This window comes from Aquarana catesbeiana, linkage group LG02 (genome assembly GCF_042186555.1).
Source record: "Aquarana catesbeiana isolate 2022-GZ linkage group LG02, ASM4218655v1, whole genome shotgun sequence".
NCBI lineage: Eukaryota > Metazoa > Chordata > Amphibia > Anura > Ranidae > Aquarana > Aquarana catesbeiana.
Window position 1 is genome coordinate 425,101,903 of NC_133325.1, and position 17,072 is coordinate 425,118,974.

Here is a 17,072-nt window from a genome sequence, read left to right on the forward strand (position 1 = left end):
GTCGGACCAGCACACACACGAGCTGACTTTCCGCCCGAAACTGAGTCCGACGGAAAGATTTCAAACATGTTTGAAATCTAGGTCCGGCGGGCTTTTGGGAAGAAGTCCGCCGGAAAAGTCCGCCGCCGCCCACACACGGGCGGATTGTCCGGCACACTCTGGTCCGCCGGACCAAGTATGCCGGAAAGTCCGACCGTGTGTACGCGGCATAAGAGCATTTGGTCCAAGATTTACCTGATTGTTTTTTCTATGTCAGAATCTTAGTCCAGGAAGCCGATGCGGACCATGGGTGATGCCAGAACACAGATGGCTCTCTCTTCCTGGGAAAAAGGGAATATTTACTCATTGTCAGTTGGAGTACTGTTATCTATTTGAATGGTAATAAACTAAACAAAATTAATAAGCCCCAACCAAGCCACTTCCATCTACAATAAATCCCTGTCCTCCACCCTGGACAAGCTTGCTCCCCTCACTACACGCAGAATCAGACCTCGACCCCTACAACAATGGCAAACAGATGACACTAGAATTCTCAAACAACGTAGTCATGCTCTTGAGCGTCTGTGGCACAAGACTAATGCCGCGTACACACGACAGACTTTCTGTCAGACTAGGTCTGACGGTCTTCCCGACGGACTCTGATGGAGTTACGGCAGACTTCCGAATGAACGGACTTGCCCACACACGGACTAAAGTCCATTCATTTTGAACATGATGAGGTACGATGGGACTAGGAAAGGAAGTCAATCTCGCCGCTTTTATCGACGAGATTGACACCTTGTGAGCCCCATCGCAGAGCATACCAGGTCCTCAGGTCTGGTATGGATCTTAAGGGGAACCCCCCCACGCCGTTTTTTTTTCGTTTTTTTGTCCCCCCAAAATCCATACCAGATCCTTATCTGAGCACGGAGCCCGGCCGGTCAGGAAAGGGGGTGGGGACGAGAGAGCGCCCCCCTGAACTGTACAAGGCCGCATGCCCTCAACATGGGGGGGTGGGTGCTTTGGGGAAGGGGGGCGCACTGCGGCCCCCCTTCCCCAAAGCACCTTGTCTCCATGTTGATGAGGACAAGGGCCTCTTCCCGACAACCCTTGCCGTTGGTTGTCGGGGTCTGCGGGCGGAAGGCTTATCGGAATCCGGGAGCCCCCTTTAATAATGGGGCCTCCAGATCCTGGCCCCCCACCCTATGTGAATGAGAACATCGTACCCCTACCCATTCACCTGGGGAAAAAAGTGTCAATAAAAAACACACTACACAGGTTTTTAAAGTAGTTTATTAGGCAGCTCCAGGGATCTTTTTCCAACTTCGAGGGTCTCTTCCGACTTCTCCGCTCTCTCCGGCCTCTTCTCCCGGTGTTCGGTTCTTCTCCCGCTCTCTGGTTCTTCTGCCGGGCTCCTCCGCTATCTTCTGCTCTTTTGCAGTTCTTTTGCTAGCGGTGGCCCGGTCTTCTTCGTCGTCTCCTTCCCTCTTCTCTTCTTCCGATGTTGACACGACGCTCTCTCCCGCTGTAATGCTGTGTGCGAGCTGTGCAATGACTTATATAGGGATGGGGCATGGCTCGGGACTGTGACATCATAAGGGTTGGGTCACCGGGTGACATCATCCGGTGACCACGCCCCATGCCTATATAAGTCATTGCGCACCGCTCACACAGCATTACACACAGGAGAGAGCGTTGTGTCAACATCGGAAGAAGAGAAGAGGGAACAAGACGACGGAGAAGACCGGGCCACTGCTAGCAAAAAAAAAGAGCGGCAAAAGAGCAGAAGATAGCGGAGGAGCCCTGCAGAAGAACCGGAGAGTGGGAGAAGAACCGGACACCGGGAGAAGATACTCATTCACATAGGGTGGGGGGCCGGGATCTGGGGGCCTTATTAAAGGGGGCTCCCGGATTCCGATAAGCCCCCCGCCCGCAGACCCCGACAACCAGTTGCCAGGGTTGTTGGGAAGAGGCCCTTGTCCTTATCAACATGGGGACAAGGTGCTTTGGGGTGGGGGGCTGCAGGGCGGCAGAGTTCCGGCGGAAAGATTTGAAGCATGTTTCAAATCTAAAGTCCTGCGGATTTTCGACCGAAAAGGTCAGTCGGAAGTCCGATGAAGCCCACACACGGTTGGATTGTCCGCCGGATTCGGTCTGTCGGACCAGTCCGGTGGAAAAGTCTGCTCGTGTGTACGCCACATAAATCTCTCAAAGACTTCAACCAATACAAACCTGCCCTCCAAAAATATTATTCTCTTCTCCACACTGCCAAGCAGACCTATTTTGTATCTCTTATTAACACCTTCTCATCCAGTCCCCCTAAACTCTTCTCTACCTTCAACTCCCTACTTCGTCCTCCACCACCTCCACCTTCTGACTCACTCACTGCCCAGGAGATTGTTAATCACTTCAAAAACAAGATTGATACAATCCGTGATGAAATCTCCACTCTACAGGTATCTCCCCTAGTTAAGACCCCATGTCAACAGGTACAATTGACATTCCCCTTATTCAAATCTGCTACTACAGACGAAGTTACTAAACTCCTTTCTAACGCCCTAACTAACCACCTGTCCTCTGGACCCTATTCCCTCGAATACTACGGCCGACCTCTGACTCTATCCTACACTCTCTAACCCACATCTTCAATCTCTCCCTCACCTCTGGCATCTTCCCCAATGCTCTAAAACATGCATAGGTCACCCCCATACTTAAAAAGCCATCCTTGGACCCTACCAATCTTAACAACCTGCGCCCTATCTCCTTGCTCCCCTTTTCCTCTAAACTCCTTGAATGCCTGGTTTACAACCAACTGAGTGATCACCTCATTAAGAATAACCTTCTTGATCCCCTTCAATATGGATTTCGCCCTCAACACTCTAAAGAAACTGCTCTTTTAAAACTCACAAATGACCTACTAACTGCAAAAACCAACGGACACTATTCTGTACTCCTACTTCTGGACCTTTCAGCTGCCTTTGACACAGTTGACCACCCCCTCCCCCTCAAAAAACTTTACTCCCTCGGTCTCCGTGACTGTGCTCTTCAGTGGCTCTCATCCTACCTATCCCTACACACCTTCAGTGTCATTTACAATTCTACTTCCTCCACTCCTCTTCCCTTCTCCGTCGGGGTCCCCCAAGGTTCTGTTCTCGGACCTCTTTTATTTTCAATCTACACCTCTTCCCTGGGTCAGCTGATAGCCTATCACGGCTTTCAATATTATTTCCACGCTGACGACACCCAAATCTATCTCTCCACCCCTCAACTCACTCCATCAGTCTCCTCACGCATCATGAACTTACTAACAGACATATCTATATGGATGTCACACTACTTTCTCAAACTCAACTTGTCCAAAACTGAGCTTATAATATTTCCCCCCCCACGTGCTACTTCCCCTGACTTCTCTGTCAAGAGCAATGGCACATCCATCCACCCATCCCCACATGTCAGCATGCTAGGTGTTATCCTGGACTCTGAACTCACTTTCCAAAGCTTGCCGCCTCAACCTCCGCAACATCTCGAAACGACGTCCCTTTCTAACCAGTGAAACCACAAAGCTCCTGATTCACTCCCTGGTTATCTCTTGCCTTGACTACTGCAACTCCCTCCTCATTGGCTTACCTTTAAATAGACTATCCCCCCTTCAGTTCATCATGAATGCTGCTGCTAGACTCATCCACCTTACAAACTGCTCAGTGTCTGCTACCCCTCTCTGCCAATCCCTCCATTGGCTGCCACTCGCCCAACGAATTAAATTAAAAATACTAACAATAAGTTACAAAGCCATCCACAACTCTGCCCGCAGCTACATCACTAGCCTAGTCTCAAAATACCAACCTAATCGCCCTCTTCGTTCCTCCCAAGACCTCCTGCTCTATAGCTCCCTCATCACCTCTTCCCATATCCGCCTCCAGGACTTCTCCTGAGCCTCGCCCATCCTTTGGAATTCCCTACCCCAATCTGTCAGACTGTCTCCAAATGTATCCACTTTTAAGCGATCCCTGAAAACTTTTCTCTTCAGAGAAGCCTATCCTGCCTCCATCTAACAACTGCACTATTTTCTCCATTGGCTCATCCCCCACAGCTATTACCCTTTTGTATAACTTGACCCTCCCTCCTACATTGTAAGCTCTAATAAGCAGGGCTCTCTGATTACCTCTGTATTGAACTGTATTGTAATTGTACTGTCTGCCCTAATGTTGTAAAGCGCTGCGCAAACTGTCGGCGCTATATAAATTCTGTATAATAATAATAATAAGTATTACATATACCCTGTACATGTTACTTAGCATGCTTGTGCATAACATGAAAATATATATCTCATGCTAGGATCGAACTTCAATGAGAAGATAGGGGGCTAAGTAGGCTTTGATGCTTCCATAGTATGCTACTTAATTAGACTGGAAAACTATGACAGTGCTGGGCCTCGTGAGTTTGATTCATGAAGTGCTCTGTATTTAGCAGTTTTGGAATTATTCAATGTAGGAAGGGATTTGCCTTAAGGGGTTTGCTGAGACCCTACACTGTCCTCAAAACCCTTGACTGTGCTTCTAAATGTGACTATGATTTGAATGCAAAGATCTGATCCATAAAAAAATATGGCAAAATATATTAAAGTAGAACTATAGGCAAAACTTTTTTTTCATTTTGTATAGAGCAAGGGAGGGTATAGCAGGAAGTGAGAAGAAATCCCTGCAAATTAAGGCCATTCTTTGGGGGACCCCCAGATCACCAGAACTAGTGTCCCCGTTGGAAGATTTCCCCTCTACTTTACTATTCTGTGGATGACCCACAATTTAGGATTTTCTTTTACTTTCACTTTCAATGATAATGGTAAAGAGGACAAATAGAGAAGATGAATCTCCTTAATGGGGGCCCAGCCAGCAACAAAACTGACAGGGGTTCAATCCATTCCACTCTATCCAAAACTAAATAAAAGGTTTTGCCTTAAGTTATACTTTAAAGATAAACCCTTGACATATCTATCTGTACCAGTCACATGTATCCAGCTGATTCTAGCATGCATAAAATGTACCTTCATTTTCTAGACTTCCTAAAAAAGGTTTTACTGTACTTTTAAACAATACTGTGGAATTTCTAATTAGTACTGTGAAATAGCTTACGTTAAAATAAATGTGTTAGCCTGAAATGCACAGGAAGAATACCAAGAACTGCAGAATGCATAGAACGTCTCTATATAATTAGCTTGCTTAGTTATTGTATTTATGTGGCAGTAGCTGTCAATATTTCAGGATTCTTGGTTTACAGTAATGATGGGAAAATGATTTGAAGCTATTTATATCCCAGTCGTATGATATATAGCTACAAAACAGACACAATGATTTGGGGATTCAGGAAGTTCATATATGTAGATCAATACATATTGATTAGAATGCATGAGTTGTGTAATAGACATTTTAGTGCCACCAATCAGCAACCTGTTATGCAGCCACTGCCACATTTAACAGTTAGTATGAGGTGTAGTTGAGTAATTCTTTACATATTAAAATTGTTTCAAGGGGCTACTTAACTTTGAGGGACTGGTGGAATGATTTAAACCTCTGTATCCCAGTTCTGCCCTCTTCTTCCTCTGACTCCATCAAGTATTGAACCCATAAAAGTTGACACCCAGACACTGGAAAGACACTCAAATACCAGATATGTTCAGGTTGGAAATGTAAATCTGCAGATTAGTAAATAAAAGCCTTGATGTGCTAGACATTTACGGTCAGTATTCTGCTTGTATCATGGTCCAATGTTGAGTTACCAATGTCCACTACGCAATGGGAGGTTGCTATCACTTATTGGCTTTTGAGGACATGCAGGAGTACTATTTTTGGGACTTATTTACTAAAGACAAATAGGCTGATTACTTTGCAAGGAAATTTTCACTTTTCTAGGGAATGTATCTTTAGCTTAATGTATGAGGGAAGCTTTGCTCCATCATCAAATTATGTACAAGCAAAAGTACTGTTTTATTTTAAACTTTTTCTAGCATATGATTAGGTATTCCATTTCTGTTGAAATTTGGAAAAATAGATAGATCAACAAGTAAGCCAGTATCCTAGCCTTTTTTCCAGAACAATACTGTGGCAAGCCTGTGGAACAGAGTGGGTTAGCTAAACCATTTACATGTAGCTGGAAGCGATGTCAGGCTGCACACATTGATTTTTGTATACAGAGTATAAGTTCAACAGAGAACACTCAGTCTTTCTTCCCTTAACACAATACTAGCTACACATCACAGCAGAAGACCTTCTCCATGGAGTCCTACCTGTGTCACAATGAAACAAAAAGGTATGTCTACAAATGCTAGCTGAAGTGCTCTGTTTTATATATATTTCTATGTTTTATTGCTTTAAAAAAAACTATATGCAACTCTAGCTGCACAGTACATAACAACCTATAGCTATTTGCACAAGAGTAAACATTTTTTGATTGAAAAAAATCTTTTGTTCAAATAATATCCAAGGTGAAACAGTGCTAGACCATCATTCTCCAACAAAAAATATAAATAGAGTGACAAATAACATATATAAAAAATCTATGTAGTCTGAAGCCTGCTCTACATGTATTTTTGCTGTAGTATGTGGCCAGTGTTATTTCTTTAGATCAGGGACTGCTGGTGCCAAGTTATAATATTTGACTTCATCTTGAAGATACCTCTAGTTATATTCCATGATGTTGATAACCTAGGCCATTATAAACTTGTAGAAGTGGCGCCCACAGGAAATGTTTCATGAATCAAAAAACGTTTGTATTTCTCTTTTGTGTATTTTTTTTATGATGCTGGTAATACTGCTGATGGTTCAACTCCATACAGTTGTATCTATCTCTCTTCTGTCCATTTGTATTCATCTATATGTACTTATCTATATTATGTCTATATACAGGGAGTGTCATACACATTTCAAACTGCTTTTCATTTTATTTACATAGAATCCTATGCATTGGTGAGCAGAAAATGTGTTACATCCGAACAACGCATATTTTGTGTTGATGCTCACAAAGATGATTAGACATTCATTTATTTTTTTCTTTGTTCATTGATTTATTCAAAACAACTAACACAACAATTATAAAGTCTGAGCCATAAAAATTGTTCTTGCCGCAAACTTATGAATAACTGATTATGATTGATGTTATTTTAAATGCATTGATATAATTGCTGCTCATTGAAGGTTCACATAGATTACTTATTTCCAAAAATGTAAACGACCACTATTGTGAAACATGTATTCTGATACTTATATGTGGTTATTACTTACTGTATATTGATTTTATGAATTCCCTTTTAATTTTGCATGCTTTCATTTATATTTTTCTCTATATTTACATGCACACCAAAAAAGAATGAAAGCATATCTAAACTGAAGAATACAAATGTAATATATTGCAGCTAGAAGTCCTTAGATGTGGAAGCTGCATTCATTTTCCTTTTTTCAGGCTTTCCTCCTTTATTTTCCACTGGCGATCCTGCTAATAACTAATTTCCTCAACTAGGGTGACAACACTCGCTTACAGTACTGTTTGTATGGAACATTATCTATATACATTACACTATCTACAAAACACCATAGTTCACAGAGCTGATATCACTGATTAAAATTTGCACAGGAGGTTATAAAGCTCACTGGATTACTGGCAGGATCAACAGGTATTTTTTGTACGTATCAAACAGATAAAACAAAATGTTTTAAATTGCATATTTAACAGGCCAAAAGAAAGCAAATAAGAGAAGTTCATTGTTAGAGGGTACATACACTTTCGACCACGTGAATTAAACGTAACTGTTTTGGCACACCTGTTAGTGTTATAGCTTGTCCTAATCCCTGACTCTGTCACGTGTGCTGGACATATAAGACTACATGTAAATGTGGTGATAATAAAACTTAAGAGATGAAAAAAACAAACAGAATTTATATAGTCATTACCACCGTTAAAATGTGTTAACCACATGCAAATGTCAGAACACAAGACTTTTGTGGTAGTGGCCCTTTAACTCTTATCTTGATTTTCCTTTGTAACAGATCTATTGATGCCCTCCATGATCGTGGTGGCCAGTAACATGAAGTAAGATACAAGTAAGTTCTGATTAAAAAACAGCAATTCAAATGCCAATTTTAAAGCATGCGATGTAAGACAATACCTTTTTAGGAGTACTCCTAATACATCTGTGTATTGATCTGGTTGTCCCTTTAGATTAGCACAATAGTAAGAATCCCGAAGAATATTGTTTTAAACGTTTATGAAGTTACATTATTTTCAAGTTCTGATCTACAAATTAATTCATTTGATGAACAACTCATAGAGATGGTATAAGCTACAACCAATAGATGCTTTTCAAAGAAGAACTCTAAAATGTTTAGCATTCCTAAGAATGTATTCTTTGTTAAAATTTGTTTTCTATTTTGATACCAATATATCTGTTTATTGTATTGCCTACTGGACAGGCATAAGTCGTATTAACCTTTGTTGTATTCAACATATGTCTATAACTTTCTGCAGATTATAGCAGTATGTTAAATATTATTATTATTTAGGATTTATATGGCACCAACAGTTTGCGCAGCGCTTTACAAAATGAAGGCAGACAGTACAGTTACAATACAATTCAATACAAGAGGAATCAGAAGGCCCAGCTCATTAGAGCTTACAATCTATGAGGGAGGGTCAGGTAATATAAAAGGTAATAACTGTGGAAATACAGAACATAAGATGATACATTTTTCAGTGATTGATGTATTCATAATACATTATTTACTTTAATATATATATATATATATATATATATATATATATATATATGTACACACACAGTGGGAACGGAAAGTATTCAGACCCCCTTAAATTTTTCACTCTTTGTTATATTGCAGCCATTTGCTAAAATCATTTAAGTTCATTTTTTTCCTCATTAATGTACACACAGCAACCCATATTGACAGAAAAACACAGAATTGTTGACATGTTTGCAGATTTATTAAAAAAGAAAAACTGAAATATCACATGGTCCTAAGTATTTAGACCCTTTGCTCAGTATTTAGTAGAAGTACCCTTTTGATCCAATACAGCCATGAGTCTTTTTGGGAAAGATGCAACAAGTTTTTCACACCTGGATTTGGGGATCCTCTGCCATTCCTCCTTGCAGATCCTCTCCAGTTCTGTCAGGATGGGTGGTAAACATTGGTGAACAGCCATTTTTAGGTCTCTACAGAGATGCCCAGTTGGGTTTAAGTCAGGGCTCTGGCTGGGCCATTCAAAAACAGTCACGGAGTTGTTGTGAAGCCACTCCTTTGTTATTTCAGCTGTGTGCTTAGGGTCATTGTCTTGTTGAAAGGTAAACCTTTGGCCCAGTCGGAGGTCCTGAGCACTCTGGAGAAAGTTTTTGTCCAGGATATCCCTATACTTGGCCACATTCATCTTTCCCTCGATTGCAACCAGTTGTCCTGTCCCTGCAGCTGAAAAACACCCCCACAACATGATGCTGCCACCACCATGCTTCACTGTTGGGACTGTATTGGACAGGTGATGAGCAGTGCCTGGTTTTCTCCACACATACCACTTAGAATTAAGGCCAAAAAGTTCTATCTTGGTCTCATCAGACCAAAGAATCTTATTTCTCACCATCTTGGAGTTCTTCAGGTGTTTTTTAGCAAACTCCATGTGGGCTTTCATGTGTCTTGCACTGAGGAGAGGCTTCCGTTGGGCCACTCTGCCATAAAGCCCCGACTGGTGGAGGGCTGCAGTGATGGTTGACTTTCTACAACTTTCTCCCATCTCCTGGCTGCATCTCTGGAGCTCAGCCACAGTGATGTTTGGGTTCTTCTTTACCTCTCTCACCAAGGCTCTTCTCCCCCGATAGCTCAGTTTGGCCGGACGGCCAGCTCTAGGAAGGGTTCTGGTTGTCCCAAACGTCTTCCATTTAAGGATTATGGAGGCCACTGTGCTTTTAGGAACCTTAAGTGCAGCAGAAATTTTTTGTAACCTTGGCCAGATCTGTGCCTTGCCACAATTCTGTCTCTGAGCTCTTCAGGCAGTTCCTTTGACCTCATGATTCTCATTTGCTCTGACATGCACTGTGAGCTGTAAGGTCTTATATAGACAGGTGTGTGGCTTTCCTAATCAAGTCCAATCAGTATAATCAAACACAGCTGGACTCAAATGAAGGTGTAGAACCATCTCAAGGATGATCAGAAGAAATGGACAGCACCTGAGTTAAATATATGAGTGTCACAGCAAAGGGTCTGAATACTTAGGACGAATTGATATTTCAGTTTTTCTTTTTTAATAAATCTGCAAAAATGTCAACAATTCTATGTTTTTCTGTCAATATGGGGTGCTGTGTGTACATTAGTGAGGGAAAAAATGAACGTAAATGATTTTAGCAAATGACTGCAATATAACAAAGAGTGAAAAATTTAAGGGGGTCTGAATACTTTCCGTCCCCACTGTATGTATATATATATATATATATATATATATACACACACACACACACGCACACACAGTATCTCACAAAAGTGAGAACACCCTTCACATTTTCGTAAATATTTTATTATATTTTTTCATGTGACAACACTGAACAAATGACACTTTGCTACGATGTAAAGTAGTAAGTGTACAGCTTGCATAACAGTGTAAATTTGCTGTCCCCTCAAAATAACACAACACACAGCCATTAATGTCTGAACTGCTGGCAAAAAAAGTGAGTACACCCCTAAGTCAAAATGTCCAAATTGGGCCCAATTAGCCATTTTCCCTCCCTGGTGTCATGTGACTCATTAGTGTTGCAAGGTCTCAGGTGTGAATGGGGAGCAGGTGTGTTAAATTTGGTGTTATTGCTCTCACTCTCTTATACTGGTCACTGGAAGTTCAACATGGCACCTCATGGCAAAGAACTCTCTTAGGATCTGAAAAAAAGAATTGTTGCTCTACATAAAGATGGCCTAGGCTATAAGAAGATTTCCAAGACCCTGAAATTAAGCTGCAGCACGGTGGCCAAGACCACACAGCGGTTTAACAGGACAGGTTTCATGCCATGGCCGTCCAAAGAAGTTGTGTGCACATGCTCAGCGTCATATCCAGAGGTTGTCTTTGGGAAATAGATGTATGAGTGCTGCTAGCGTTGCTGCAGAGGTTGAAGTGGTGAGGGGTCCGCCTGTCAGTGCTCAGACTATATGCCGCACACTTCATCAAATTGGTCTGCATAGCTGTCGTCCCAGAAGGAAGCCTCTTCTAAAGATGATGCACAAGAAAGCAGGTTGCTTAAGACAAGCAGACTAAGGACATGGATTACTGGAACCAGTAATCCAGTCTTTGTACTCCTCACCTGGTTGCAGCCACACACGCTTGACACCATCTGAACCAAATAAGTTTATTTTGGTCTCATCAGACCACAAGACATGGTTCTAGTAATCTATGTTATTAGTATGCTTGTCTTCAGCAAACTGCGGACTTCCATGTGCATCATCTTTAGAAGAGGCTTCCTTCTGGGATGACAGCCATGCAGACCAATTTGATGCAGTGTGCGGCGTATGGTCTGAGCACTGACAGGCTGACCCATTACCCCTTCAACCTCTGCAGCAATGCTGGCAGCACTCATACGTCTATTTCCCAAAGACAACCTCTGGATATGACGCTGAGCACGTGCACTCAACTTCTTTAGTCGACCATGGAGAGGCCTATTCTGAGTGGAACCTGTCCTGTTAAACCGCTGTATGGTCTTGGTCACCATGCTGCAGCTCAGTTTTAGGGTCTTAGCAATCTTCTTATAGCATGGCCATCTTTATGTAGAGCAACTATTCTTTTTTTCAGATCCTCAGAGAGTTCTTTGCCATGAGGTGCCATGTTGAACTTCCAGTGACCAGTATGAGAAAGTGAGAGCGATAACCCTAAATTTAACACACTTGCTCCCCATTCACACCTGAGACCTTGTAACACTAACGAGTCACATGACACCAGGGAGGGAAAATGGCTAATTGTACCCAATTTGGACATTTTCACTTAGGGGTGTACTCACTTTTGTTGCCAGCGGTTTAGACATTAATGGCTGTGTGTTGAGTTATTTTGAGGGGACAGCAAATTTACACTGTTATACAAGCTGTACACTCACTACTTTACATTGTTGCAAAGTGTCATTTCTTCAGTGTTGTCACTTTTGTGAGATACTGTATATGTGTATGTATATATATATATATATATATATATATATATCTATATATCTATATCTATATAGATATATAGATATATATAGATATATTTATATACATATAAACGTATCTAATAGTTAGAAGGAGAAGCTTACCGGATATTAACCTCCCCCCATACTCTATTGTTAATACAAATAAAAACTTTAGTTAGAAGCCACCCAGCTTAAAGCAAACTTGTTTGTAATTTCAAATACAATACTACAAGCTGCCTGCTTTTAACTTGGTTAGCCAAAAAATCTCTTTGTGCCTCTCTGAAACCCTTTTTACTTTACTTTACTAGGGGTCTGACTTCTCTAAATTTAAGGCTAAATAGTATCTGACAATACAGTAGGTAATATCTAACTTCATTACCATTATGCCACCTTCAGGGCTACTGGTATCAGTCACTTTGTAGTGACAACTCTCTGTTTATGCAACACCCCACCTGGCAGAATACTTTCTATGGCCTCTGTTAAAATGGCATTCTTCAGGTAACATGGAACTCCTCTGACTATTAGTACTGGGATCATTATTTTGGTACATGGACCCCACTATGGTCTGGGTTCCTTTTCCTTTATTACAGCCCTCTCCTGGCAAGTTGGCTTGCCCTGGTGACTTGGTATTTTTCTGACAGTATTGCACAATCCTCTGTGCTGGATTCAAAATGGCTCTTTGTCACTCTTAACATGTAATTGTACATTGTTAAGAGTGGTCCAGCACAGTGTAATGCCCCGTACACAAGATCGGACATTGATCGGGCATTCTGACAACAAAATCCATGGATGTTTTCCGACGGATGTTGGCTCAAACTTGTCTTGCATACACCCGGTCACACAAAGTTGTCGAAATTTCCGAACGTCAAGAACCTGGTGACATACAACACGTATGACGAGCCGAGAAAAATGAAGTTCAATAGCCAGTGCGGCTCTTCTGCTTGATTCCGAGCATGCATGGCACTTTGTACGTCGGAATTGTGTACACACGGTCGGAATTTGCACGAATGGATTTTGTTGTTGGAAAATTTGAGAACCAGATCTCAAATTTTGAGCGACAGAAATTCCGATGGAAACTGTCCGATGGAGCCCACACACGGTCGGAATTTCCAACAACAAACTTTGATCGCACATTTTACGTTGGAAAGTCCGACCATGTGTACGCAGCATAAGGCTGGCCATGCATTATACAATTTTCATATATAACTTTCCTCTAGATTTACAAAAACCTTATAATATGAGGTCTCACCTAAACACTTTCAATTTTGTATGCAGTCAGGCAGGCCCTTGTACTACATAGTTGAAGGTAAATCTAAAGAAAATTGAACAAGAAAATTGTATAATGTATGGCCAGCTTAAGTGAAATAGCGGAGAGTAGATAATCACAGCCCAAACATCCAGTTCTCACTACAATTAATTATACTATGTATTATATCAGTGCACAGTTTAGTTGCAAAAGTATATCTGCTTGTGCTCTTTTTACCACTTGAGTATGACATCATTAATTATGTTTAAAGAATATGTCAAGGGGACTCCATACTAAATTTTACAGACAGCACCTTGTAACCTTATGCCGCGTACACACAATCGGAATTCTCGTTGGAAAAAGATATGACGGCTTTTCCGACGGGATTCCGCTCAAGTTTGCCTTGCATACACACGGTCACGCAAAAGTTCGCCGAACTTATGACCGTCAAGTACGTACAACACTACGACGAGCCGAGAAAATGAAGTTCAATGCTTCCGAGCATGCGTTGAATTGTTTCCGAGCATGCGTAGGAGTTTTGCGCTTCGGAATTGCCACAGACGATCGCATGTTCGGATGGGAACTTTTCCCAACCCAAAAATTGAGAATATGCTCTCAATCTTTTGCTGGCTGGAATTCGGCCAGCAAAAGTCCGATGGAGCATACACACGGTCGCATTTTCCGACGAAAAACTCTCATCGGTCTTTTGCGGGCTAATCGTGTGTACGCGGCATAAGGACAGTTATCTATGATACCCCACAGGGCCAGCCTGACCCATTAACTCACTCTGTAGGCTGAATGTAAGTATAAGTAGTTTAAATGTTTTCCTCCAATTACCATCATTTGGTGCCATTCAGCCAACCATGTAAACGGTGAAGAAAGGGTGCAGGCCTGGCCCATTATATGTTGAAGCTTAGATAAATGTGTTTTCTCTCAGAAGCTGTGTTTATGAATTAGGCTTTTGAGAATAAAGAAGATCGCTTAGCATGATATTCATATGACATATGAATTACATTGTGCTGCTGTAAAAATGGAATTACCTTGATGATCTTACATCATAAGTGGGTAGAGTAAATTCATAGAATGCAACCTTGTACCAATGACCAGTTTACATTAACAAATTGCATCATGAAGTAACAGTTCTTCTGTTCCTCTGATTTATTTAGTGTTGAGATGGTGGACTAAAAATGGGAGACTGGAATTTCCTTGGGGTAATCCTGGAGGAAGTCCACATTCACTCTACTATAGTTGGCAAGATCTGGCTTACTATCCTGTTTATATTTCGAATGCTGGTCTTGGGTGTAGCAGCTGAAGAAGTCTGGAATGATGAACAGTCACAATTTGTATGCAACACAGAGCAACCTGGATGCAAAAATGTCTGTTATGATCAAGCATTTCCTATATCTTTGATCAGATATTGGGTCCTACAGGTCATTTTTGTATCTTCACCTTCATTAGTCTACATGGGCCATGCAATTTACAGACTTCGAGTTCTTGAAAAGGAAAGGCACAAGAAGAAAGCACAGCTGAAAGGGGAGCTTGAAGGAGTTGAGTATGAGTTGACTGAGGATCGTAAGAGACTGGAGCGTGAACTCCGGCAGTTGGAGCAAAGAAAACTCAACAAGGCTCCACTTCGTGGGTCTCTACTCTGTACCTATGTTATACATATATTCACTCGATCTGCTGTTGAGGTTGGCTTTATGGTTGGTCAGCATTTACTTTATGGTGTTCAGTTAAATCCACTTTACAAATGCCAGAGGGACCCTTGCCCTAATGTGGTTGACTGCTTTGTATCAAGACCCACAGAAAAGACAGTATTTATGTTATTCATGCAAAGCATTGCAGGTGTTTCTCTTTTTCTTAATATTCTGGAAATAGGACACCTGGGCGTGAAAAAGATCAGGAAAGGATGTTTAGTAAGATATAAATTTAAAGATGAATTTGATGATTTTTATGTAATGAAATCTAAGAAGCACTCTACAATAACCCATACAGGCATTGGGACATCTTCTAGTCCACACAAGACCCTTCCTTCAGCTCCTAGTAACTACACATTGTTAATGGATAAACCAAATGATCCATCTGTATATCCAATATTGAATCCTCCTTGTGGATTTCATCCTATAGTAGATATGCGTACAGAAAACAATAATGCCTGTATCCTTGATGAACAAGAAACCAAATCGGCTAATGAAATCAGCCCTGCAAACATGACAGACAGCCACTTCCACAATAGCAGCTCCAACAATAATGAAAAGTTCACCAAAACTTATATTTCTGATAACAAAACTCCAAAAAGTCAACCACAAAGGAAAAGTGGATGTATAATAAGTAGTCGATACAGTGTTGAAAGTGTACCAGGTATTCCAATGGGAACAATGACTGAAATACCTTCTGAGGACACTATGGATTGCTCTGTAAAAAATATTATTTCTTCTTCAACTAGTAATGCAGTCCGTAAGACCAGGAGAATTAGTGCCCCTTGGCACAATTCTAGGATGGGTGACAGAAGTGGTTTTGTTCAAGATTCTGTATGCAGCAGCAGGGGACGCTACAGCTTCAGTGCAAATCGATCATGGGCACTCTCGAAGTCTGACTTAAAGCGCATTAGTCGGCCAGCTACACCAGAAGCCCTAGGAGAGCAGAATCCAGAATATAAGCAGGATAAGGAGTGTGATGGCTCCGTGACCTTCTCCCCATCTCGACGGATGTCACTGGCAAGTAACGCCAGTAGCCGGCGTGTCCCCACCGATCTACAGATCTAACAGTTAGTTGCTTTACCTACACATTACACTAACATCTAGATTATTTATGTTAGGCAGAGTTAGCTGACACTATACAGATTGATTATCTTAGTATAAGAGTAACCTTTTGTATTCTTTTATAAACTACTCAAAAAATGTAACACTTTAGGATTTTCTTTTTTTCAATAATGCATGATTATCACCACAAAGAATAATACATCAATGGACAATGTATGCATTCCTCCATATATTGCATACAGAGAATGCTTGAATGGGGGCAAACAAATTTGCTTAAAGGGTAACTCCACTTTTGTGGGGAAAAATAATATAGCAAATACAATTGCAACACAAGTCATATTCTAATTGATTATTAAAAATTACCTTTCCTTTTCAATCTGCAGCCACTGTAATTTTCTGAGAATGCATTGCAATATGGCTACCTGGAGTTGTTCTGTACACAGAATGTGTACTGACCACCCCAAGATACATAATTTCCTGCTTGTGTGATTGGCTCACCAATTTTCCCAGAAGTCTGCCTAAGATACAAATCAGATATCAGGCACCCCCTGCAACAAAAATGTAATTTTTGGTGAGACACTCCCAGTAAGAGCACGTTTTAAGGGATGCAGGCCCAGCAGATTTTCCTCATTAGAACCCTGCAGGTGAACACCTGATAGATAATTATGAAACCACTCCCATTAGACCCACTCATCACTGAGGCACAGAGGAGCATACACGGATTACTTCAGAATAACAAAAGGTTGGAATCTGCAACAAAGGTTGTTGTAATCCTTGTACTGTACATAGATCACTCAGAGGGGAATGTTTTTGTCTCAACAAAAGTGGAGTTACTCTTTAACAGATTTGAAACTTAACATAATGAAACTTTCATGTATTTTAACAATATCATATCATA

General features: G+C 41.3%; 1 protein-coding gene across 1 annotated transcript in view; it reads left to right on the top strand.

Moving 5' to 3' along the window:
* Nucleotides 1-6,182: 6,182 nt before the first annotated feature.
* GJA9 (gap junction protein alpha 9) overlaps nucleotides 6,183-17,072 on the top strand; it is a 33,287-nt gene continuing 22,397 nt past the window's right edge. The window contains exons 1-3 of the mRNA XM_073615501.1: nucleotides 6,183-6,282; nucleotides 8,016-8,069; nucleotides 14,579-16,179. Coding sequence (XP_073471602.1) covers nucleotides 14,600-16,177 — 1,578 coding nt within the window. The 5' untranslated portion in view covers nucleotides 6,183-6,282; nucleotides 8,016-8,069; nucleotides 14,579-14,599 and the 3' untranslated portion in view covers nucleotides 16,178-16,179. The remainder of the gene's footprint in view (nucleotides 6,283-8,015; nucleotides 8,070-14,578; nucleotides 16,180-17,072) is intronic.